This window comes from Aotus nancymaae, unplaced genomic scaffold, assembly GCF_030222135.1.
Source record: "Aotus nancymaae isolate 86718 unplaced genomic scaffold, 86718_ANA_hifiasm-v0.15.2.pri h1tg000028l, whole genome shotgun sequence".
Taxonomy (NCBI): domain Eukaryota; kingdom Metazoa; phylum Chordata; class Mammalia; order Primates; family Aotidae; genus Aotus; species Aotus nancymaae.
Genome location: NW_026988441.1, coordinates 12666689 through 12690846, shown reverse-complemented (window position 1 = coordinate 12690846; position 24158 = coordinate 12666689). Strand labels below are relative to the sequence as shown.

Sequence of the window (24158 nt, the reverse complement as noted above, 5' to 3'; positions counted from 1 at the left end):
CTCCAGCCTGGGCAACGAGAGTGAAACTCTGTCTGAAAAAAAAAAATTTCGAGACCAGCCTGGCCAACATGGTGAAACCCTGTCTATTAAAAATACAACAAAGGCCAGGCGTGGTGGCTCACACCTGTAATCCCAGTACTTTGGGAGGCCAAGGTGGACAGATCACCTGAGGTCAGGAGTTCAAGACCAGCCTGACCAACATGTAGAAACCCCATCTCTACCAAAAATACAAAATTAGCCAGGCATGGTGGTACATGCCTGTAATCCCAGCTATTCGGGAGGCTAGAGCAGAAGAATCACGAATCTGGGAGGCAGAGGTTGTGGTGAGCCAAGATTGTGCCATTGCACTTCAGCCTGGATAACGAGTAAAACTCCACCTCAAAAATAATAATAATAATAAATACCAAAAAAAAAAAAAATGGCAGGGCACTGTGGTGCACACCTATAATCCCAGTACTTAGAAGGCTGAGACAGGATGATGTCTTGAACCCAGGAGGCAGAGGTTGCAGTGAGCAGAGATCACATCACTGCACTCCAGCCTAGATAACAGAGAAAAAAAAAAAAGCTGAAATACTTGAGGCATGCAAAAGAGTATTCGTAATGTAACAAAAACCTGTGAAGCATCACCCAGTTTAAGTAACACAGGCAGGGCAGGGTGCAGTGCCTGTAATTCCAGCACTTTGGGAGGCCAACCTGGGAGGATCACTTGAGGCCAGGAGTTCCAGGCCAGCCTGGGCAACATAGCGAGACCCCACCTCTACAAAAATTTAAAAAATAGCTAGGCATGGTGGTGTGCACCTGTAATCCCAGCTACTTGGGAGGCTGAGGTAAGAGAGTCACTTGAGCCCAGGCGTTTGAGGTTATGATCGTACCACTGCACTCTAGCCTGGGCTACAGAGAGAGGCTCTCTCTCTCTCTTTTTTTTTTTTTTTTTTTTTTTTTTTTTGAGATGGAGTTTCGCTCTTGTTACCCAGGCTGGAGTGCAATGGCGCGATCTCTGCTCACCGCAACCTCCGCCTACTGGGTTCAGGCAATTCTCCTGCCTCAGCCCCCCGAGTAGCTGGGATTACAGGCACATGCCACCATGCCCAGCTAATTTTTTGTATTTTTAGTAGAGACGGGGTTTCACCTTGTTGACCAGGATGGTCTTGATCTCTTGACCTCGTGATCCATCCGCCTCGGCCTCCCAAAGTGCTGGGATTACAGGCTTGAGCCACCGTGCCCGGCCAGAGGCTCTATCTCTTAAAAAAACAAAAAACAGAAAGTGGCTGTGTGCAGTGGCTCATGCCTGTAATCCCAGCACTTTGGAAGGCTGAGGCAGGGGGATCACCTGAGGTCAGGAGTTTGAGACCAGCCTGGCCAACATGGTGAAACCCCATCTCTACTAAAAATATAATTTTTTTTTTTAAAGATGGAGTTTCACCATGATGGCCAGGCTGGTCTCGAACTCCTGACCTCAGGTGATCCACCCACCTCGGACACCCAAAGTGCTAGGATTACATGCTTGAGCCACTGCGCCCGGCCCAAAAAATATAAAAATTAGCTGGGCATGGTGGCACGTGCCTGTAGTCCCAGCTACTTGGGAGGCTGAGGCAGGTAAATCACTTGAACCTGAGAGGCAGTGGTTGCAGTGAGCCAAGATCACACCACTGCATTCCAGCCTGGGTGACAGAGCAAGACTTTGTCTCAAAAAAAAAAAGTAATACAGGAAATAAAACCAAGGCAAGACGAGCTCTCTGTGTGTCTGTGTGCCCTTCCCCAGACTCAACCCTGGCTTCCCCAAGAGGTAACCCCTCCCAGGAACTGGGCGTTTGTCACTTTTCTGCACAGGTCTACAGCTCTACTACAAATGTGTGTCTCTAAGCAGCACACGGGGTTGTTTTGCCTTGTGAAAACAAGTCAACTCTATCATGCTACGGCATTTTTTCTGATGTTTGTGCTGTTTCTGAAACAGCCTTGACACCTTCCCCTATTCTACAGCATTCTGTCGGCTGACTTTGCCATGGTGTATGCGCCAATTCTCCCATGCATGGACTTTTCATTTGCTTCTCAATGTCTGCTACCAAAAATCTCCCTGCAATGAATTTATTTGATGTATCCCTTTGCATGTGTGTAGGAGGGTCCCCTAACTGCTCGCAGATATCTCAGCAACTCTGCCCTCCCCACTCAGACCTCATTTCCCTCCTCCAGACATGCTCAAAGGAAACTGGGAGCAACACAGAATCAACCTTGAATCTCTGTCCACCACCTGCAGACTGTATGACACGAGCAAGTGACAACAACCCCTATCTGGGCCGCAGTTTCCCCTCTGTAAAACGGGGAATGACCTACCTTGCCCAGTCATGGCAGATCAATATAAAACAACTTCCAGCTGAGTGTGATGGCTCATGCCTGTAATCCCAGCTCTTTGGGAAGCCAAGGCAGGAGGATTCCCTGAGGCCAGGAGTTAAAGACCAGCCTGGGTAATGTAGCAAGATCCCATCTCTCTAAAGAATAATAATACATAAATATATAGATAGATATTAGTATTATTATTGAGATGGACTTTCACTCTTGTCACCCAGGCTGGAGTACAATGGTGTGATCTCAGCTCACCACAACCTCCACCTCCTGGGTTCAAGCGATTCTCCTGCTTCAGCCTCCTGAGTAGCTGGGACTACAGACATGCACCACTATATCCAGCTAATTTTTATATTTTTAGTAGAGATGGGTTTTCACCATGTTGGCCAGGCTGGTCTCCTGACCTCAGGTGATTCTCCCGCCTCGACCTCCCAAAGTGCTGGGATTACAGGCATGAGCCACCACGCCCAGTCTGTTTTTCTTTTCTTTTTTTTTTTTTTTTTTTTTGGAGACGGAGTTTCGCTCTTGTTACCCAGGCTGGAGTGCAATGGCGCGATCTCGGCTCACCGCAACCTCCGCCTCCTGGGTTCAGGCAATTCTCCTGCCTCAGCCTCCTGAGTAGCTGGGATTACAGGCACGCGCCACCGTGCCCAGCTAATTTTTTGTATTTTTAGTAGAGACGGGGTTTCACCATGTTGACCAGGATGGTCTTGATCTCTTGACCTCGTGATCCACCCACCTCGGCCTCCCAAAGTGCTGGGATTACAGGCTTAAGCCACCGCGCCCGGCCTGTTTTTCTAAAAAAAAAATAATTCTACCAGGCGCAGCGGCTCACACCTGTAATCCCAGCACTTTGGGAGGCCAAGGTGGGCAGATCACAAGGTCAAAAGATCAAGACCATCCTGGCCAACATGATGAAAACCCGTCTCTACTAAAAATACAAAAATTAGCTGGGTGTGGTGGTGCACGCCTGTAGTCCCAGCTACTCAGGAGGCTGAGGCAGGAGAATCGCTTGAACCCAGGAGGCGGAGGTTTCCATGAGCGGAGATCGCACCACTGCTCTCCAGCCTGGCGACAGAGCGAGACTCCGTCTGAAAATAAAGAATTCCAATAAAGAGCTGATCATGGTTCTAACTCCTTGAATACCAGGAACACCATGTCCTATCACATAATGAGACAGGGAGACATTCTGATCCTCATCTCAGAGACAAAAAATGCCAAGGCTCGAAGGATTAAACTGCCCACCTCGTCACATGGGTAGTCGGCCACGGGGCAGCCTGCCTTACTGATTCTTCGTGAGCATTTATAGTGACTGCATTTACTGAGCACCTATTATGTGCCACTTCCGTGCACCCAGCAACCCCTTTAAGTCCTTGTTTCTTTTTTCTTTTTCTTTTTGAGATGGAGTCTTGCTTTGTTACCCAGGCTGGAGTGCAACAGCACAATCTCAGCTCACTGCAACCTCAGCCTCCCAAGTTCAAGTGATTCTCCTGTCTCAGCCTCCGGAGTAGCTGGGATTATAGGCACCCACCGTGCCTGGCTAATTTTTGTGTTTTTTCGTAGAGACGGCAGTTTCACCATATTGCTCAGGCTGGTCTTGAACTCCTGACCTCATGATCTGCCTGCCTCGGCCTCCCAAAGTGCTGGGATTACAGGTGTGAGCCACCGTGCCCAGCCTTCAGTTTCTAATCCCAAGCAAGGAAATGGCATCAGGGAAGGGACACGGTTTGCCCAAGGTCAGGCAGGGGCAGAGGTCAAGCTCAGAACCCTCACCTGCCCACAGTACGTGCCCAGGACTCAGGCTCCCTAGGCTTCCTTCCAAAGGCTCAGCAGTGATGACCCAGCCCTTGAACCAGCCTCTTCCCCCACCCAGGCAGCCACCTCTCAGGGGAATTGTGGCCACCACAGGTGCAGGGAGCAGTTCCTCTCTACTCTCGGCCTGAAGCATACCCAGCAGGGGCTGTCCCCAGGCCCAACAAGCAAAGGACCCAGCAGCGAGGACCACTGGAGCCCATCTCCGGGGGGCTGGGCAGGAAATAGGGTGGGGTTTGGGGTAGGGAGCTGGTACCCCGGGACTGCTGCAGCTCAAACTAATCCACCCACCGGGAGAAGATGCCTGGGGGTCTCGGAGTCCTCCAAGCTCTGCCTGCCTCCATCTTCCTCCTCTTCCTGCTGTCTGCTGCCTACCTGGGTATGTGGCCAATGGGCAGGAACTGGGGGGAGGTGGGGGAAGCCGTGGAGGTTGCAGAGAGGGCACAGGCAGAGGGAAGGGGGCTCAGGAGAGGGGAATAGGAGGCAGAGAGTACGGAGCCAGGGAACACGCCTACAGAAATCGAGTCTGTTCCAAGCTGGGCAAAGACGCGACTGGAGGGAGCCCAGTGCAGCTGGAGAGAGCCCAGCGAAGGAAAAGGGGCGTCCAGAGCCCCATGGAGGGAGGCAGGAGCAAGCGTCACCTCCCCCACCTCCTGTAAAAGAAGGAACCAAAGCTGCTCTTGACTGAGCACCAGGGCTGGGGGCAGGAAGGGGACTCTGGGCTAGCAGTGTTCAGTGTCTGACAAGGGGAGAAAAAGCTTTCTCTGCCTTAAACCTCAGGCGCCTCCCTGTGTTGGGAGCCCCTTCTCAGCACTGGCGGAACCAATCATGGACCCCCCTTGCCCACCCAAGGCCAGCTGGTGGGCGCTGTGGCCATGCTACCCCAGGAGCTCAGAGGTTTCTCGGTTTCTCAGGGAAAGTGGAGTTCCCACCTGAGTCTTAAGCCCACAACGACGAGGGCGCTTGGCCCCTCTCCCCACCTCTTCTTCCCTCTCTTTTCCCCACCTCCCTCCTCCGACTGCTTCCAGAAGAAGAGGCTGGCCACGTGGGCGGCCTGGCTGAGATCGGGGGCTTCCCAGACGCTGCAGCCAGCCTGAGCCACCCCGACTCAGACACCCGCAGCCTCCACCCTGCCGAGGGCCTTCACTCACCACCGGCCCAGCCCAAGGACTGAATTCACCCCTGACCCTGAAGTTGACACATACAAGTTACAGAGAATGAGGGACGGGCACAGGGTCACAGGCCAGGGCAGGCCACAGACAGGCTCCTCAGCCCAGGCAGGAAGAGGCCAGGGAGCCAGGAGTTTGAACCCAGTGCCGCTCCTGATTGTCTGGTGACGCTGGCAACCCACCTGCCCTCCCCGGGCCTCAGTCATCCCTCCTGTAAAATGGGGTTAAGGAAAGAACCTACTGCTAGGGTTCTGTGAGGATTACACAAGAAAAAGCACCAGGTGCAGAGCCTGGCTGAGGCTGGGGTGGGAAAATGGACTGGGAAAGCTGTGGGAGGAGGGGATGCCTGCACTGCTTCTGGAAAGAGCTGTCTGGACAGCGGTCCTCCAGTTCCTAGAACAAACATCCAAAAGCCAGTGAGTTCTCAGGCCAGAGCACAAAGTGGGTATGCAGGAGGGGGGGCAGGAGATGGTGCTGCAGAGGTGACAAGGGCCTCCCAGGGGTCTCACCGTCCCAGAGAGTCTCATTCTCCTCCCCCAGGATGTCCTCACCCACCGCAACCAGCTGTGTCCTCTCTCCTTTCCCAGGGGCATCTTCGCTCTCCTGCACCCCCCTCTCCCAAAGATGCATCAGCCCCTCTCAGGGGCTCTGGCTCTCCCTCTCCCTCCCCACCCAGGAGTGTCCTCACCCTCCTCCCCTCCCCACCCAGGAGTGCTGGAGCTGTAAGGGCTAGGGCTGGGGGACTGTGTCACCATGCCCAGTCCCTGACCCACCCACCCTGCCTCTCCGCAGGCCCTGGGTGCCAGGCCCTGTGGGTGCACGAGGGCCCAACATCATTGATAGCGAGCCTGGGGGAGGAGGCCCACTTGCAGTGCCTTCACAATGGCAGTAACACCAACGTCACCTGGTGGCGTGTCCTCCACGGCAACTACACGTGGCCCCCGGAATTCGTGGGCCTGGGCCAGGGTGTCAATGGTACGCTGACCATCCAGAACGTGAAAAAGAGCCACGGAGGCATATACATGTGCCGTGTCCAGGAGGGCAACGAGCCATACCAGCAGTCCTGTGGCACCTACCTCCGCGTGCGCCGTGAGTGGCCTGGCCCTGGCCCCTACCCCCAATCTCCCTCTAGGGACACTCGGTTTACCTTTGAAGTGTGGGGGGGATACACCCAGTACCTTCATTGTGGGTTTCAAACTGGCTCAGATGAGGGGCTGATGATCTCCTCTGCAGAATGGGGGTTCTGGGGGGCCTGGGGCCTTGCAGAGGTTGGGCAGGTGTGCCAGGGCTCTGAGCTGTATCACCTCCTTGCAGACCCGCCCCCCAGGCCCTTCCTGGACATGGGGGAGGGCACCAAGAATCGCATCATCACAGCTGAGGGGATTATCCTCCTGTTCTGCGCAGTGGTGCCTGGAACGCTGCTGCTGTTCAGGGTGAGTCTGCCGGGACCCCTGAGTCGGAGGGCAAGGGCCTGGGCTGAGGGACTCCCAATGCCCAGGTAGCCCCTCTAGAGCCTAAAGTTCTCCATCCAAAACTTGGGAGAATGAAAGCACCCATCACACAGGGGCTGTGGAAGTTAAATGAATGAATATAAAGAAGGGACTTGGGCCAGGCATGGTGGCTCACGCCTGTAAACCCAACACACTGGGAGGCCGAGGTGGAAGGATACTTTTGGTCAGGGGTTCGAGACTAGCCTGACCAATATGGTGAAACCCCATCTCTACTAAAAAAAAATTCAAAAATTAGCCAGGTGTGGTGGCAGGTGCCTGTAATCCCAGCTACTCCAGAGGCTGAGGCAGGAGAATTGCTTGAACACAGGAGGCAAAGGTTGCAGTGAGCTGAGATTGCGCTATTGCACTCCAGCCTGGACGACAAGAACAATACTCCATCTCAAAAAAAAAAAAAAAAAGAAGGCACTCGAACTTCTTCAGGGCTGTCCTCACATCCACCTCCCACTGAAAAGAGTCTCATTCTTCCCCCTAAGAGTGTCCTCACTCTCCTCCTGCCCTCACCCAGGAGTGCAGTTACCCTCCAGGTGTAGCCAAGACCAGGAAAGGTGGGGCCTAGGGGTCCTCCCAGAATCTCTGATCTGTACCAGCCTCTCTGTAGACCCCTCAGCAACGGCAACTGTTATTGGTGTTATTCATGGAGAACAGTAAGGGAGTGGGGGGTCTAGAAAACGGAGGCAAGAGGATCACTTGAGGCCACAAGTTTGAGACCAGCCTGGGCAACATAGTAAGACCCTATCTCTACAAAAGTCTTAAAAAAAATTAGCCAGGCGTGGTGGCGTGCACCTATGGTCACGGCTACTCAGGAGGCTGAGGTGGGAGGACTGCTTGAACCCAGGAGTTCCAGGCTGCAGTGAAATATTATAGTGCCACAGCACTCCAGCCTGGGCAACAGAGGGAGACTCTGTTTGTTTTTTTTTTTTTTTTTTAAAAAAGAGGGCCGGGTGCTGTGGCTCACGCCTGTAATCCCAGCACTTTGGGAGGCCAAGGCAGGAGGATCACGAGGTCAAGAGATCGAGACCATCCTGGTCAATATGGTGAAACCCCATCTCTACTAAAAATACAAAAAATTAGCTGGGCATGGTGGCGCATGCCTGTAATCCCAGCTACTCGGGAGGCTAAGGCAGGAGAATCGTCTGAACCCAGGAGGAGGAGGTTGCGGTGAGCCGAGATCACGCCATTGCACTCCAGCCTGGGTAACAAGAGCGAAACTCCGTCTCAAAAAAAAAAAAAAAAAAAAAAGAAAGAGAGAGAGAAAGAAAGGCAAAGAAAGAACAACAGTTGTAGACTCAGAGATAACTGCTACATAACCAGTATGTGGCCTTGGGCACATCTCTTACCCTTTCTGAAAAGGCACCTCCTGGCATCCAGGAGGGTCCGAAAGATATTCGCCTCCCCCTGCTCACTGAGGCACCCACTCCACCCGCCCCTACAGAAACGATGGCACAATGAGAAGCTTGGCTTGGATGCTGGGGATGAATATGAAGATGAAAACCTTTATGAAGTGAGTGAAGGGTGGGGACAGGGTAGGGGCAGGTGTGTTAGTGGTTAGGGGGGAGGGTCCCAGAAAGAACAGCATGGGGTTCCCTCTAGGAGTGGTTGGGGACAGGGATCCCAGGTGCCAGGGTGCTGATGTTCACTGCCTCGTTTCCACCCCAGGGCCTGAACCTCGACGACTGCTCCATGTATGAGGACATCTCCCGGGGCCTCCAGGGCACCTACCAGGATGTAGGCAGCCTCCACGTAGGAGATGTCCAGCTAGAGAAGCCGTGACACCCCCTCCCCTGCCCGGCTGCCACCGCCTGCAGTGCATCCAGCCCCAGGGTTTCTCCTCACTTCCCTGGGACATTCTCCCTTCAGCCCTCCCGGGGGATCCCTTAGTCATCTTCCCCCCGGTTGGGGGCGGGGAGATAACCTCACTCTTCTCCAGGCCAGGCCCCCTTGGACTCCCCCCGGGGGGTGTCCCACTCTTCTTCCCTCTAGACTGCCCCTCCCCCCACCCCCTAACCCAATCCTCCCCCTGCTGCCTTTCCCAGGCTCCCACCACCCCAGCGGGTAATGAGCCCTTAATCGCTGCCTCTAGGGGAGCTGATTGTAGCAGCCTCGTTAGTGTCACCCCCTCCTCCCAGATCTGTCAGGGCCACTTAGTGATAATAAATTCTTCCCAATAGCAGACCTTGGCAGGAGTCGTGGATCTTATGGGAACCGCCTCTCCCACACTTCCCTTAGACCCAGGAGTCCCAGCCCAAGCCACCCTCTGCCCACTCCCCACACCTGGGACCAGGTAGCCAGTCTGGGCTGCCCCCCTGGGAGAAACAGGACATCTCTTTGGGAGGTCCCCAACCCAACTGAAGGACTGATTTGGCCCTATCTTCAGGGTCTCACCCTAGGGTCATGTCTTTAAGCAAGAAGGAGAGAAGATCAATATAGTTGTGTCTACCGAATTATTTATGCTTTTTTTTTTTCCTTTCTTTTTTTCTTTTTTAAAGACGGGGTTTCACCATGTTGGTCAGGTCGAGGTCTTGAACTCTCGACTTCAGGTGATCGGCCCGCCTTGGCCTCCAAAGTGCTTGGATTACAGGCGTGAGGCACCAAGCCCGGCAGTTTTTTTTTTTTTTTGAGACAGAGTCTCACTCCGCCGCCCAGGCTGGAGTGCAGTGGCGCAATCTCAGCCCACTTCAACCTCCACCTCCCAGGTTCAAGCAATTCTCATGCATCAGCCTTCTGAGTAGCTGAGAGGACAGGCATGTGCCACACCTGCCCCACATCTGGCTAATTTTTGTAGTTTTAGTAGAGATGGGGTTTCACTATCTTGGCCAGGCTGGTCTCAAACTCCTGACCTCAGGTAATCCACCTGCTTCGGCCGCCCAAAGTGCTGGGATTACGGACATGAGCCACTTTGTGCATATTTAAGCCTTAGAAACACAGGGACTATTTTGTGGGGCTGGCACAAAATTCAGACTGCAGCCTTTTCCCGATGGGTTGACTTACAGAAGGGGCATTTTGGAGGGTCTGTGGCCCTAACCTGGGGAGAGCAGGGAGATCCAGGGGCAATGACAGAGAGGCACAGAGCCACGCATTTCCTGAGAAAGGGAGAGGAGAGAGGCTGAGACCCAGGGATAGTGAAGGAGTTCAGCAAGTACAGGAAGAGATGATGAGCCCCTGGGAATCTGAGAGAGACAGGAAGGTGGAGAGAAAGAGGGACAGAGACAGAGCGAGAAGGCAAGGAAGAGTCAGAAGGGAGGAGGGGCAACCGAAAATGGGCACGAAGAGGCCCAGGCGCAGCAACAGCTGGGGAAATGACAGAGACTGAGCCGGAGATGCAGAGAGACCCGGAGAGGGTAGAGAAGGGCTCTCGGGGAGAAAGTGATGGAGGGACAGAGAGGAGAGGTGGAGGCCGAGGAGGGAAGGATCCCAATAGGGAAAGACAGAGGGACCGAGAAGGGGACGCAGTCGCAGACGGGAGCACACCCACGGAGGCGAAGGAAGAGCATAAGACCAGGAGAACCACAGACGCGGAAAGCCCGGGAGGCCGTGGCTCGGGCTGGGGCGCACGGGGAGCAGGGCTCGCCCACTAGGCCCTGCGGGCAGGTGACCCCAGCCGGGAGGGGCGAGCCCCACGGAGCCCGCGCCCGGCGGACGGACGGATGGACAAAGCCGGGGAGAGGCCGGGCGCGGCCAGGGGCGCAGCGGGGAAAGGAGGGGCGGGCAGGCGGCGAGAAGGGGAAGGAAGCGGAGGTGCCGGGCGGGCGCGGGGCGCTGGCAGGAAGCGGGGAGGGGCGGCGGGGCGGGGGCCTCCGGAAAAACGCCCCGACTTCCTGCCCCGCCAGAGCCAGGAAGCGGGAGCCGGGACCCAGGGCCCGGGATCGCCGAGCCCGACCTCGGGCGCCCCGCCGGTCACCTCTGCGCGGACACCAGGTACTCGGTCCCCGGCCCCGCCCGGCCTCCTCCCCTCGGCTGCTGGGGGAAGTGGGGAGGAGGAAGAAGGGGCTGGGGCGCTGCCGGCAGCGGAGGGGCCCCACGGAGCCAGCGGCCACTCCTCCTCGGGCCTCAGTTTTCCATCTGTCAAAGGGAGCAGAGTGGGGAGAACTCATGCGGAGTGCCCAGTAGGTGGGGGGACGAACGGTGAGAGGCCGGGGCCAAGGCCTCCCACCTGCTTAGTGGAGGACTGACGATCACTCCCATTGTACGGGTGGGGAAACCGAGGCCCGGGGAGCCAAACCGACTCATCCCAGGGAACGCACATCGTGAGACAGTGTGCAGTTGGGATTTGAACTCGCACCTGCTTTCTGCAAAGTGCCATCCTCCAACCGCCGCATACTTTAGGACCACCTAAAAAAGAAAAACAGTTATCACAACAGCGACGAGGGCCGCTGTGGAGCTGAAAGTTCCAGAGTGCATTTGAAAGAGTTTTCAGAAAGCTCTTTTCTAGGTCTTTAATTATACCGTGGAGACGGGAGTAGCGGAGAGAGCTGGAGACCTTCTCCCATTATACAGATGGGAAAACTGAGGCCTGCAGAGAAGTCATTCCTTTTTGCAGATGACGACACTGCATGTCAGAGGGAAGGGTGTACTCAAGACTTTTGCTTTTACAGTTCCAAAGGAAGGGAGATCTGGGGGGACGGAGGAAATTGATGATGTACGAGCGTTGGAAATTCAGCGGGTCCCCGAAGTAGGGAGACTAATAGGACAGGGAGCCCCACTCCGCGGTCTGAGTGGTCAGCGCCAGAGTGACTCAGAGAGCACGGATCGAACTCGGGCGGGGTTGGTCTCATCTGTACCTCCGGGCGCGGGGCGGGGCCTGGGGAGTGACGGGGGCAGTCGAGATATGGAAACGCCGGCCCTCCAATACAGGCCAGAGCGGCCCTATCTGGCCTGCGTGGCGCAGTGCAGCGCTAGAGCGGCCAGCGGGAGGAGTAGAGTCGCCGGGGCCGGTGCAGGGCAGGAACGCGGCTAGAGCGGCTGGCAGGAGGAGTGGAGCTGGGCGCAAAGGTGGACTCGGGGCGGCTAGAGCGACTCGGCGTCGGGGGTGGGGAGAGCGCGGCGTCGGGGGTGGGGAGAGCGCCGAGCCGGCGCGCAGAGGCTTCGGTTCCGGCGGCGGTGGCGTCTCTTTCCACCTGGAGCAGGTGAGGGACGCCGTCCTCAGCGGGCGTCAGACCCTGACTCTACACGTCCTTCCTAGCATCCCTGGGCGTGCACACCGCCACGTTCCCCGTAAGGATTTAGGGCCCGCGTAAGACCGGCCACATCCACGTAAGATTTGGGGCTCGTGTAGACCCGCCACTTTCTGTATAAATTACAAAGTCTTACCCTCCAGGTTCCTGCTAGCCCTCCATGGAGACCTGGCTTCTCATAGACGTGGGGTCCTCATTAAGTAGCATCCCCTAGACCCCGGGGCTCTGTAGACCATGGGTCTCGGGACCCACCACGCACCCCTATGGAATTCTGAGCCCCTTTTAAGTGTCCAGAGGTTCCACAGGCTGGCAGCTGTCCCTATAGAATCATGACCCTGTATGAGCCCTGGATCCTTTAGACCCATTGTGTGTCAAATAGAATCTGGGCAGTTACACACTCCAAGGACTCCTTTTAGGTTCTTTAAGGCACCCAGAAGTTCTTGGAGATCCTGAGTCACCTGCTCAGTACCTTAAAGACCATGAGCCCTCCATAAAAATCAGGTTCCCATGTAGCCCCCAACCCCATGGACCTTCCAAACCAGCCCTAACCCTCCAGCTCCCCATGCACGTGGTGCTCCCTCTGCTGGATACCCCAGGCTTTGTCAGTTGCCTATAGATCCATCTAGTCTCTGACAGTTTCACCTATAATTCTCCAGCCTTTGTGGGAACCTCCCCCAACCCTCTCTCCTAATCAGCCAACACTCCTCACCTCCATCATCTCCAAGCCCCAGGGCTCTGTGGAGCAGCCGTATCCAGCTTGCACTCCTGCCTAGGCCATAGTGACCACATACCCTTGACTTTTCCAGGTATCATAAGAAGATGTGATTGTCTCAGAGCTTTGGTTAAGATTTTAGTTTCTGAAGGGTAGGGTAGGGGCTCCCCATGCTCTGAAGCAATGCTGTCTGTTTTGTTTTGTTTTATTTTATTTTATTATTAATTTACTTGAGATGGAGTCTCGCTTCTGTCACCAGGCTGGAGTGCAGTGGTGCGATCTCGGCTCATTGTAACCTCTGCCTCCCGGTTTTAAGTGACTCTTCTGCCTCAGCCACCCAAGTAGCTGGGACTACAGGCACGCGCCACCGTACCCAGCTAATTTTTGTATTTTTAGTAGAGATGGGGTTTCACCATGTTGGCCAGGCTGGTCTCAAACTCCTGAGCTCAAGTGATCCACCTCCCTTGGTCTCCCAAAGTGCTGGGAGCCACTGCACTCACCCAAATGCAGTTTGTTTTCAAAGTGCATAAAATCTGTAGCCCGACTGCCTAGGTCTGAGTCCTGGTTCTGTCTCTTAGGGACTGTGCCTCAGTTTCCTTCTTTGTTAAACGGAGATAAGAATAATATCTCTGGGAGTCATTGAGAGGATTAAATGAGTTATTACCTATAAAGCAGTGATGATGTGTCTGGCACATACTAAGTGTCTCTTATGTGTTAGCTCTCATTTCATTATCATTGTGATGAGGAATAAGATAATAACTTGTCAAGTGCACATTCCAGACCTGGCACCAAGCATTTGCAGAGATAATGAGTATCCCTTCCTTTGCCCTTTTTGTACCTCTCTGCCTCAGTTGAACCTTTCTGCCTCTGAGTGGGATGAGCATGCACGCTCCACGTCTGCGGTATTGTTTCATAGTGAGACAGGGTCTCACTATGTTGCCCAGGCTGGTCTCAAACTCCTGAGTCCGAGCAATCCTCCCACCTCAGCTGCCCAAAGTGCTGGGGTTACAGGCATGAACCACTTCACCTGGCCAGTTTGCAAATGTAGTAAAGTGAACTACAAATTTAACAGTGCTTGAATCTTTAACTGCAAATTTAACAGTGCTTGAATCTTGAATTGCCCAAGTTTAGATATTGGACAGATATACTTTGTGGGAAAGAATAAAAATGATGCCTGCTTGGGTGGACCCACAGAGTGGCATTTGGACACTCCAGAAAGCAACATTGTTTAATCATCAAAATCCTAGCCACCATTTACTGGGGAGCTAGGGAGGAGGCCCAGTAAATGGGAGAAGGGCGGGTCTCTGGCAGCTAGGGTTATAAATAGCTTTGGGCTGTGGGGAGCCCCCCCCACTGGTCCACCCCACCCCTCTTTCCACAGCTCCTTCCCGCCTGACACGGGATATGTGGCGTTAGTCAGACTAATTAAGGACACAGAAGATGTCGGTGGAAAGACTCAGAAGTGGAAACTCAAGAAGAGACAAAGATGGGAAGGACAGCGAGACATGAGGGGAGAAAAAGGGATGGAGAGAGATGAGAGACAGCCCATGAGTCGGTGACTCAGAGAGGTGTGAGGATGGTGGCCGCAGAAAACAGAGGTGGGAGGACAGAGGCACAGACAGGGACAGGAGAGACGCAGCTACAGAAGCAGGAAGGGGGTATCGCCGCTGAGAGGAAGAGATGGAGGGAGGGAGGCAAGGGATGGTGGGGAAAAGGAGACAGTTCTGGAGGAAGGGAAAGTAAAATCAAGAAACAGGGTGAAGAGAGTAAGACATGAGAGAGATTCAAGGGACAGACGCCAGGGAGAGCCGGCTGGGGACAGACTAAGGCGCATGTAGGGTGGAGGAGACAGACACACCTCGGAGATGGGCTGGCTGAGGCCCCTTCACTTGTTTTCTGGGACTGGAAGCCGGGAAGAGATGAGGTCCCTGGGGGAAAGAAGAACTTCTGGGTTTGGGGACTCCTAGTCCCTGAGGAAGAAGGGTTTTAGTTTTGTTTTCTTACATGGAGAGTTGGGGGTTGGGGGTTTGCCATTGTGACTTCCTGTCACAGGAAGTGGGGCTGGTGGGTTCCAAGGCAACATCCTGCCCCAGGCCTGTCACAGACCGGAGGAGACCCCCACACCCCACTTCTTCCCATCTCTCCTCTAGCCCTTCCATCCCCACTTTGCCTCTAGCCCTGCCCTCAGGAATTAGCCCCTAGGCTCCTGGTCCCTCTGACCTGGGAGTCCAGGTCCCCAGCCCCTCTTCCATTAGGGACCCTAAAATGCAGGCTTTCAGACTCAGCCTTCCCATGGACCCAGGCTCCTGAGCCTCCAACACCCGCCCCCCAGGCGTCCTTGGGCTCCCGCCCCCTGGCCGGCCTCTGAAGGGCTCTTTGTGGTCACACAGAGGCTCCATTGAGCTGTGGAGGCTGGGATGGGGGAGGCTGTTTACTCACCTTCACACCTGGGCCAGGAATCTGTGAGTAACCGCCTTGGGCCACCTCCTCCCACCCTCCTAACCGCAGCCCCTCCTCTTCCCCCAGCCCTGCAGAGCCCAGGGAGATGGAAGACGTCGCCCGAGGGGCGGTGAGTGGACAGAGCAAGGGGTGAGGGGACTTGGGCTGTGGGTGGGGAGTCCTGTGGACTGAAGCTGCCCTCTCCTTCCACAGGCCCCCGGCCCCCTACGGCCTGGGGTGCCCGTCAGCATCATTGGGGCTGAGGATGAAGATTTTGAGAACGAGCTGGAGGCGGTGAGTGGGATAGGGTGGAAAAGCTCGGTCCCAGGCTCTGCGCTTCGCCCTGGGTCCCCTCCCACCTGCAGTTGCTGTCCCCTGGGCCTCTTCCCATGGTCCATCTCTCATCCTCTCATCTCGCTAGTACCTCCTTCCTCACCTCCCCGACCCCATACTCGGAGTCCACATGGCAACCCTTCTTACTCTTAACCCCAGTTCATATCATTGTGCCCTCCTCCCCCAGCATGGACTCCAATTTCTTCTCCTAATTTCCGTCCTCATCGTCCACCAATATCATATTAAATCTCATCCATTCTCCCTGACCACCTGCCCTTGCTGTCGCCATTATTTTGTGGACACCATCACCACTCCCCACTTCCCAGGAGCCAACCCTGGCTTGGATCCCTTGTGAAGTGCCAGGAATGGGTAGGGTCAAACCCAGGGCCCCTCCTCTTCTCCTTATTGTACTCACCCCTGCCTGTACCCCCAGAACTCAGAAGAGCAAAACAGCCAGTTCCAGAGCCTGGAGCAAGTGAAGCGGCGCCCGGCCCACCTCATGGCCCTCCTGCAGCACGTGGCCCTGCAGTTTGAGCCAGGACCCCTGGTGAGGGCAGGGCTGGGTGGGCATAGGGAGGGGTGGGCCTGGGACAGGCACAGCTTTCGGCAATATAAACCATCGAGCTAGTGCCGGGAGTCGGGGGGGTCTGGAAAAGCAGATCTAGAAATCAGAGTGCCAGATCTAGAGAATGCCTTAGACAAGAGCCAGAAAGCACGCCACGTGACCTCAACCCCAGGGTTGTAGGTGCCCAGGATAGCTCTCAGCGTGAAGTGAGCAGGGTACACACAGCAGGACCCCCCAGAGCCACAGAGAGCCCAGCAGCCTGGCAGAGACCACATCCTGTCCCCCTCCGTGCCTGTGGCAGTGCTCCCTATCAGCCTGTGGCAGTGCTCCTCATCAGCCTGTTGCAGTGCCCTTCCATGGACTCTAGGAGACCGAGTCCTTCTCTCCAAAGCCTTCTTGGCAGATGCCAGCACACAATCATTTAGAGTTGGTGCTTGGGAGAAAGCTGTAGCCATCCCAGGTCTGGGGGGCACAGCAGGCCCTGTTCTGGAAACAAGAAAACCACCACACGCAGCTCACAAGGGAGACCGCAGGATTGTGGATCCAGAAGCGTCTGGGTGAGGCAGAAGATACCTGGGAGATGAGGATGGACAGCTGTGCCATCCAGAAACACCCGCAGAGTCTAGAAAACCCAGCAGGTGATTTAGAAAGGGAGAAGCCACAGTGCTGGCTGGCAGGGGATCTGTAGACAAGGGTCTCATCCCAAGAAGGCCCAGCCCAGCCCAGCACAGGAGCTGGGGACAGGCCAAGGCACTGCGCCATGTGGACATGCTTAGTGGGCCCCTCCAGAAAGGAAATTGATAGAGTGAGGAGAAGTACCTGAGGCACACAGAACGTTAGCTGCAAGACCAGAGGCTGGTCCTCCTGACGCCAAAGCGTCAGAAATTGCAGTCTTTCCCCCATCTGCATTTTCTTCCAGAAGAGTGGCTCCCCAACAACCATGTGCATGGAGACTCTGACCCTCCGAGCAAGGGGGTCCCCCATTCAAGCCTTGGGGTTTCTACAACACCAGATCCTGGACGTCAGCCCAGTGATTGTGCTGACTGCCATGTTCTGTTACAGATGTGGAAACTGAGGCCTAGAGAGGGTCAGGGACTTGTTGGAGGTGACCCCAGCAGCCTCTGGGCATTTTTTTTTTTTGAGACAGAGTCTCACTCTGTCACCCAGGCTAGAATGCAGTGGTGCAATCTTGAGTCATTGCAACCTCTGCGTCCTGGGTTCAAGTGATTCTCCTGCCTCAGCCTCCCAAGTAGCTGGGACTACAGGCGCGTACCCCCACACCCGGTAATTTTTATTTTTAGTAGAGACAGGGTTTCACCATGTTGGCCAGGCCAGTCTCGAACTCCTGATCTCAAGTGATCCGTCCACCTCAGCCTCCCAAAGTGCTGGGATTACAGGTGTGAGTCACTGCACCTGGTCTAGCCCTGGGCATTTTGAGGTTTATCCTCATTCAGCTCCCTCACCTTATCATCTTGTGGGGAGCCGACTGGATATCGTTGTGGTCCCCTGGGCTGCTTCCTGTTGGCCTCTCTTAGAATTTTGCTATCTATAAGGGCTGTGGAGAGTGGATATAGATGTGTTAAAACTGTTTAAAGTGGAGAAAGAAGACGGCCTGGTGGCTCATGACTAGTCCAAACCCTTTGGGAGGCTGAGGCAGGAGGATGGCTTGAGCCAAGGAGGTTGAGGCTGCAGTGATGGCACCACTGCACTCCAGCCTGGGTGATAGAGTGAGGCCCTGTCTTGAAAAAAAAAAAAAAAAAAGGCCAGGCATAGTGGCTCATGCCTGTAATCCCAACACTTTGGGAGGCCAAGGCGGGCAGATCACTTGAAATCAGGAGTTCAAGACCAGCCTGGCCAACATGGTGAAACCCTGTCTCTACTAAAAATACAAAAATTAGCTGGGCATAGTGGTTCACAGCTGTAATCCCAGCTACTCGGGAAGCTGAGGCAGGAGAATCACTTGAACTTAGGAGGCAGAGTTTGCAATGAGCCAAGATCACACCACTGCACTCCGGCCTAGGCGGAAAAAAAAAAGAAAAAATTAGCCAGACATGGTGGTGTGCACCTGTAATCCCAGCTACTCCAGAGGCTGATGCAGGAGAATTGCTTGAACCCATGAGGAGGTTGCAGTGAGCTGAGATCACACCACTGCCTGCACTCCAGCCTGGGTGACAGCGAGACTCCATCTCAAAAACAAAGGAGAAAAAGTTCCACTCCCATTGGAGTGAGTTCAATTCCCAGATGAGAGCCTCCAGGAACCAGGACAGGTTGGAGTCCCCACTGTCACCCAGCACAGGGCTGGCACTCAGGAGATGCTTAATGAATGATGGAGTGAGCCCCACTTGTCTACCTGTTCTTTACCAAGCCCTCAGTATACACTGGGCACTGTCTGGGACACGGATCAACCTACAACTCCCGCCCCCAACACACACAGACCCTTAAGCTGCTCACAGTCTTTCTTGGCAGTGGAGTGTGGTGGAGACAGGTTGCCTGGATTAGAATCCTGACTTTGCCACTTTACTAGCTGTGTGACTTTGGGGGTTTGTTGGTGGTGGTTGTTTGTTTTTGAGACAGAGTCTCACTCTTGCTCGAGCTATAGTGCAGTGGCGCAATCTTGACTCACTGCAACCTCCACCTCCTGGGTTCAAGCAGTTCTTCCTGCCTCAGCCTCCCAAGTAGCTAGGATTACAGATGCCTGCTATCATGCCCGGCTAATTTTTTTTTTTTTTTTTTTGTAGTTTTAATAGAGCGGAGTTTCTCCATGTTGGCCAGGCTGGTCACGAACTCCTGACCTCATGTGATCTGTCTGCCTTGTCCTCCCAAAGTGCTAGGATTACAGGTGTGAGCCACCACACCCAGCCTAGCTGTGTGACTTTGAATAAGCTTCTTGAGCTCCATTTTCTCATCTGTAAAATGAGGATAATGATGGTCTCTATGATTGAACAAGTTAATGTATGTAGAGGGTTTAGAGCAGCGTCTAGTATACACTGATCCCTCAGTAGAGACAGTAGCAGCACTAGTAGCAGTTGTCATTATTGCCAGGAGGTGACAGTGATGAAGAACAAGAAAGGACCATAGCACAGGACCGAAAATTAGAAAATGCTCATGGTGGCCCCAGGGAGCCTGCAAGGGAACCCAGGGCCTGGTGGTACGGGTGGAGGTCAGGGAGTGCTTCCCAGATGAGGTGGCAGTTGAGTCCCACACCCATGGGGTAGCCAGGAGACTGGGAAGACCCTTTTCAAAGGGAGAGTGTGGTTTGAGGCGAGATTGGAGGGCGTAGAGTCATGCTGTGTGTCTCCCCCAGCTCTGCTGTCTTCATGCCGACATGCTGGGCTCACTGGGCCCCAAGGAGGCCAAGAAGGCCTTTCTGGACTTCTACCACAGCTTCCTGGAGAAGACAGCGGTGAGAGACCTTCCAGCAGCCCCAACCCCGCAATCCCTGTTTGGGCCTGCAGTCACCATGCGGGCCCCCAACCTCTGCCCTGAGGGCAGCTGCTGACCCCAGCCTTCCCCAGCACCCTGCCTCAGACTGGGGTTCCTGGCAATCCTCCTGGACTGCCTCTCATCACACCAAGTCCTCCTCTTAACTCCAGTCTCTCTCTCGAGCAGGTTCTGCGGGTGCCAGTCCCTCCCAACGTTGCCTTTGAACTTGGTAAGGAGAAGGATGGGATGAGGGAGAGGTGTCCAGCAGGGACCACACCTCCCAGGAGGCCAAGGGGAGAAAGGCCACACTCCCATGCTCTGCTTGGACAGCCAAGATTCATTCATTCCTTCTTGGCAGCAGTCTCAGGAAGCATGGCTGTGGGAGTACAAAGGTGGGTGGGGACCGTGGTCCATGCCACCAGGGAGCTGGACTGTCGCCCCCTTGTGTGTCCCTGCAGACCGCACTCGTCCCGACCTCATCTCTGAGGATGTCCAGCGGCGGTTCGTGCAGGAGGTGGTACAAAGCCAGCAGGCAGCTGTGAGCCGGCAGCTGGAGGACTTCCGCTCTAAGCGGCTCATGGGCATGACGCCCTGGGAGCAGGAGCTGACCCAGCTGGAGGCCTGGGTTGGGCGGGATCGAGCCAGCTACGAGGCCCGGGAGCGGCACGTGGCAGAGCGGCTGCTTATGCACCTGGAGGAGATACAGTGAGTGGGCCAGCTCTGGTGGGAGCATCGCCCCTCCCCAGCTCCAGGGCACCCCTGCTGCCTGGCATGTTCCATCCTGTTTGAGGGTTCCCTCTTCTGCTTCAGGGTTCATTTCTTGGCATTGGGGCTCTTCCTCTGCCCTGTCATTTTAACTCATCTTGGATCCAAGTCTTCTTCCCTTTCCATCTTTGGGGTTCCCTTGCCATTTCTGGATCTTGTCCATGATCTGGCACTTGGATCACGTCCTCCTGGATGAGAGACCTTCCTCCCTCTTGTGACAGTTCTTCCCGATCCCTTCTGCCATGTCCCCTGTCTGTCTCTCCTCTGCCTGCCTATCCCAGGACAGCAACCCTGAGATGTGTCCTGGGTGAATGGGGACCCCAGGCCTAGCAAATGTGTCACAAACATCTCTCTTCCTCCTGCAGACCTACCATCTCTACCGATGAAGAAAAGAGGTGAGGGAGGCGGAGAGGGTGGCAGGGAGAGGCGTGCAGCCTCCTGGATTTGAGGGAGGATGGGGCTGGCGGCCTGGCCTCCTGGGTCTGAGGGAGGAGGGGCTGGGGACCTGGACTCCTGGGTCTGAGGGAGGAGGGGCTGGGGACCTGGATTCCTGGGTCTGAGGAAGGAGGGCCTGGGCCCTGGACTCCTGGGTCTGAGGGAGGAGGGGCTGGGGGCCTGGACTCCTGGGTCTGAGGAAGGAGGGCCTGGGCCCTGGACTCCTGGGTCTGAGGGAGGAGGGGCTGGGGGCCTGGATTCCTGGGTCTGAGGGAGGAGGGGCTGGGGGCCTGGATTCCTGGGTCTGAGGATGAAGAGGCTGGGGGCCTGGATTCCTGGGTCTGAGGGAGAAGGAGGCAGGGGCCCTGGACGCCTGGGTCTGAGAGAGGAGGAGGCTGGGGGCCTGGACGCCTGTGTCTTGGGGAGGAGGAGGCTGGGGGCCTGGACTCCTGGGTCAGAGGGAGGAGGAGGCTGGGGGTCTGGACGCCTGGGTCCTGGGCATTGGGTAACAGCCCTGGCCCGTGTCCTTTTGAACCCTCTCATCTCTCCTCAGAGTCTCACAGGAAGTAGTTGTGAGGTCAGGATGGGAAGGGCGGGCCTCTGCCTCTAGGGGCCGTGTGGTGTGTGTGTGGTGTGTGGGGTGTGTGGGGTGTGTGGGGTGTGTGGGGTGTGTGCATGTGTATGTGTGTTGAGCCCTTGATGTCTCCTCCTACAGTGCTGCCGTGGTCAATGCCATTGGCCTGTACATGCGTCACCTTGGGGTGCGGACCAAGAGTGGGGACAAGAAGTCGGGGAGAAACTTCTTCCGGAAAAAGGTGTTTCCCTCAGTGTCCCATCCTGACCTTTGCACTCCAGAGAGGCCCTGGGAGCCTCATGACTCTTGACACCTTGAGTCAAATCCTGCTTTATTGTCATCTCAGAGATGCTCAGCCTTCCTCCCTGCCCTCTCAGGTGATGGGGAACCGGCGGTCGGATGAGCCTGCCAAGACCAAGAAGGGGCTGAGCAGCATCCTGGATGCCGCCCGATGGAACCGGGGAGAGCCTCAGGGTAAGGCAGCCCAGGCCTCTGCCCTCCCCTGTCTTCCCCAGCTGCTCTCACTCACTGTCTCACTCTCTCTCGTTTCAGTTCCAGATTTTCGACACCTTAAAGTGGAAGTTGATGGTAATGGACCTGTAGCCAGAGCATCCATCCTGGGGGCCTGCGGGGGAGGGGCTGGGGACCTGGACTCCTGGGGGCCTGCAGGGGACGGGGCTGGAAACCTGGACTCCTGGGTCTGAAGGAGAAAAGACTGGGCCTGGACCCCTGGGTCTGAGAGAACAGGGAGCAGGGGGCTGGAGGCCCGGACACCTGGGTCTAAGACAGGAAGGGCTGGGCCTGGACCCCTGGGTCTGAGGGAGGAAGGGCTGGGGGAGTTCCTGGGTCTGAGGGAAGAGGGTCACCAGGGTCTGAGGGGGGAGGGACTGGGCCTGGACTCCTGGGTCTGAGAGAGGAGGGGTAGGGGGTGCTCAGACTCCTGGGTCTGAGGGAGGAAAGGCTGGGCCTGGACTCCTGGGTCTGAGGGAGGAGGGGCTGGGCAGACCCCTGGGTCTGAGGGAGGAGGGGCTGGGGCCTGGACCCCTGGGTCTGAGGGAGGAGGGGCTGGGCAGACCCCTGGGTCTGAGGGAGGAAGGCCTGGGGCCTGGACCCCTGGGTCTGAGGGAGGAAAGGCTGGGGGCCTGGATTCCTAGGTGCCTCCTGGGTCCAAAGGAGGAGGGGATGGGGGCTCCTAGTCAAGGGTGGAAGGGCATGAGCACAGCCTCTTGCATCCCCGGTGAGTGGATTTGAGTTGTTCTCTCATCTCCCTCTTTCTCCTTCACTGTCTCCCCAGCCGAGAAGCCAGGTGCTACAGACCGGAAGGGAGGCCTGGGGGTGTCCTCTCGAGACCGGAATGTCGGGGGTCCTGGGCAGGACACCCCTGGAGTCTCTCTGCACCCTCTGTCCCTGGACAGCCCAGACCGGGAACCAGGTGAGAGTTTCCTGGGCCAGGGCTCCGTGAGGCCCGAGGATCTTGGTGGGAGTGCTCCTGCCCGCTTGGCACCCCCAGATAGAAGCCATTCCCCAGCGACACCTCCCCTTTGCTCAGCATCTGCCCCTCCCTGCTCCTGGTCACCACTGGCATTCATAACCTTCCCTTCCCTCAGTCTGCCCTTTCTACAGCTTTCCTCCCAGGCTCTGACCTTGCTCCTGGGGCTATGTCTCCCACCCACTTGGACTACGTTTTCCATCAGCCCCTCATTTTCCAGAACCTTCCCTGAGTACATGAGCAGTCCACCCTCTGAGCTGCATTTCTGGCCCCCTAGGTGGGGAGCCCGGCAACCCCATTAACTTCCTCCCTCACTGTCCTTAGACCTCTGTGGCCTCAGGCCCTTGGGTCTCACACCCCGGCTCTACTGCTTCCTTGTATTTATTTATGTCTTGGAAATGACTCCCGTTTCTTAGTCTCCACTTGCTCATCTCTAAAGGGGTGTGAGAGGGTGGGGAGGATGAATGGACGTCGAGGCAGCATGGAATCCAGTGCCCTCCCGACCTCAGGGGGCTGCAGTCTCGTTGGGTGGGAGTGCACAGGCGCACCCACCTCTACGGCATCCTCACACCTTGCCCCCCATGGCCCACGGCCATGTTCTCAGAGGTCTTAACGTCTGTCTGTCCCGTGCTGAAGTACAGAGCAGCCGCTTGGTGTCTGCCTGGCACTGGGTAGCTTAACCCCCGCCTTTCTAGGCCGCAGAGTGTGGGTCTCATGGTCTCCAAGGCCTTCGAGCGAGCCCTGCTCCCTCTACCCTACAGGTGCTGAGGCCCCCCTGGAGCTGGGGGACTCCTCCCCGCAGGGCCCAATGAGCCTGGAGCCCCCGGCGCCCCTGGACAGTACCGATGAGGGGGCTGAAACAGAGAGGTACCCAGGCTGGGGTGCAGGGGTGGCAGGGGGGAGGTTACTGAGTGCTGGGGGGTGGGTGTGGGTCGCCCCTGCCATCTGCGCCTGCTGTGCCAGCCTCTTGCTCTCCCTGCTCCTCCCCTGCTCTCTGGCTCTTGCCGTTCCTCTCCCTTCTTCTTCTTTCCTTTCCTCATCTCCCTCCTGCTTCCTTTCCTTTCTTTTTTCACTAATCTTTCTCCTCCCTTCCTCTCCTCCTCTCCTTCCATCTCCTTTATTCCCCGCTCCTCTCTCACCTGGGTTTTCTTTTCCCACTTTCCATCCCCCTCCAGTCTCTGCCATTTTTCATTTTTTTGGCCCTTCTTCCCCTTCTCTTTCCTTTATTATTTATTTATTTTGAGATGGAGTCTTGCTCTGTCACCCAGGCTGGAGTGCAGTGGGGCAATCTTGGCTCACTGCAACCTCCACTTCCCAGGTTCAAGCAATTCTCTTTCCTCAGCCTCCCAAATAGCTGGGATTACAGGCATGTGCCACCGTGCCTGGCTAATTTTTTTATTTTTAGTAGAGGTAGGGTTTC

General features: G+C 55.9%; 2 protein-coding genes across 10 annotated transcripts in view; both read left to right on the top strand.

Annotated features, from left to right (window-relative positions):
• The first annotated feature begins 4398 nt into the window (after nucleotides 1–4398).
• Nucleotides 4399–9002, top strand: CD79A (CD79a molecule). Its single transcript, XM_012461533.3, has 5 exons — nucleotides 4399–4531; nucleotides 6114–6410; nucleotides 6636–6754; nucleotides 8265–8333; nucleotides 8489–9002. The coding sequence occupies exons 1-5, from the start codon at nucleotides 4453–4455 to the stop codon at nucleotides 8600–8602; spliced, it is 678 nt and encodes a 225-aa protein (XP_012316956.1). The 5' UTR covers nucleotides 4399–4452; the 3' UTR covers nucleotides 8603–9002.
• Nucleotides 9003–11907: 2905 nt separating this feature from the next.
• Nucleotides 11908–24158, top strand: part of ARHGEF1 (Rho guanine nucleotide exchange factor 1) — a 38281-nt gene continuing 26030 nt past the window's right edge. For 2 of the 9 annotated variants that reach the window (XM_064381239.1, XM_064381236.1), the window contains exons 1-13: nucleotides 11984–14283; nucleotides 15242–15284; nucleotides 15368–15448; nucleotides 15921–16034; nucleotides 19357–19455; nucleotides 19662–19704; nucleotides 19934–20180; nucleotides 20606–20635; nucleotides 21391–21490; nucleotides 21627–21723; nucleotides 21802–21837; nucleotides 22544–22681; nucleotides 23500–23605. In XM_064381239.1, the coding sequence (XP_064237309.1) occupies nucleotides 15261–15284; nucleotides 15368–15448; nucleotides 15921–16034; nucleotides 19357–19455; nucleotides 19662–19704; nucleotides 19934–20180; nucleotides 20606–20635; nucleotides 21391–21490; nucleotides 21627–21723; nucleotides 21802–21837; nucleotides 22544–22681; nucleotides 23500–23605 (1115 nt within the window). In that variant the 5' untranslated portion in view covers nucleotides 11984–14283; nucleotides 15242–15260. Of the gene's footprint in view, nucleotides 11956–11982; nucleotides 14284–15241; nucleotides 15285–15367; nucleotides 15449–15920; nucleotides 16035–19356; nucleotides 19456–19661; nucleotides 19705–19933; nucleotides 20181–20605; nucleotides 20636–21390; nucleotides 21491–21626; nucleotides 21724–21801; nucleotides 21838–22543; nucleotides 22682–23499; nucleotides 23606–24158 lie in introns of those variants that run through there. The other 7 variants (XM_064381241.1, XM_064381244.1, XM_021670398.2 and 4 more) reach the window with 6 other exon arrangements.

What these genes read in the sequence shown, in the direction of transcription:
- CD79A (XM_012461533.3), top strand. Translation starts at nt 4,453, where the DNA reads ATGCCTGGGGGTCTCGGAGTCCTCCAAGCTCTGCCTGCCTCCATCTTC. An exon ending in CACCTACCTCCGCGTGCGCC is followed by an intron (nt 6,411 to 6,635) that starts GTGAGTGGCCTG and finishes ACCTCCTTGCAG; the next exon opens with ACCCGCCCCCCAGGCCCTTC. An exon ending in AAGATGAAAACCTTTATGAA is followed by an intron (nt 8,334 to 8,488) that starts GTGAGTGAAGGG and finishes TTTCCACCCCAG; the next exon opens with GGCCTGAACCTCGACGACTG.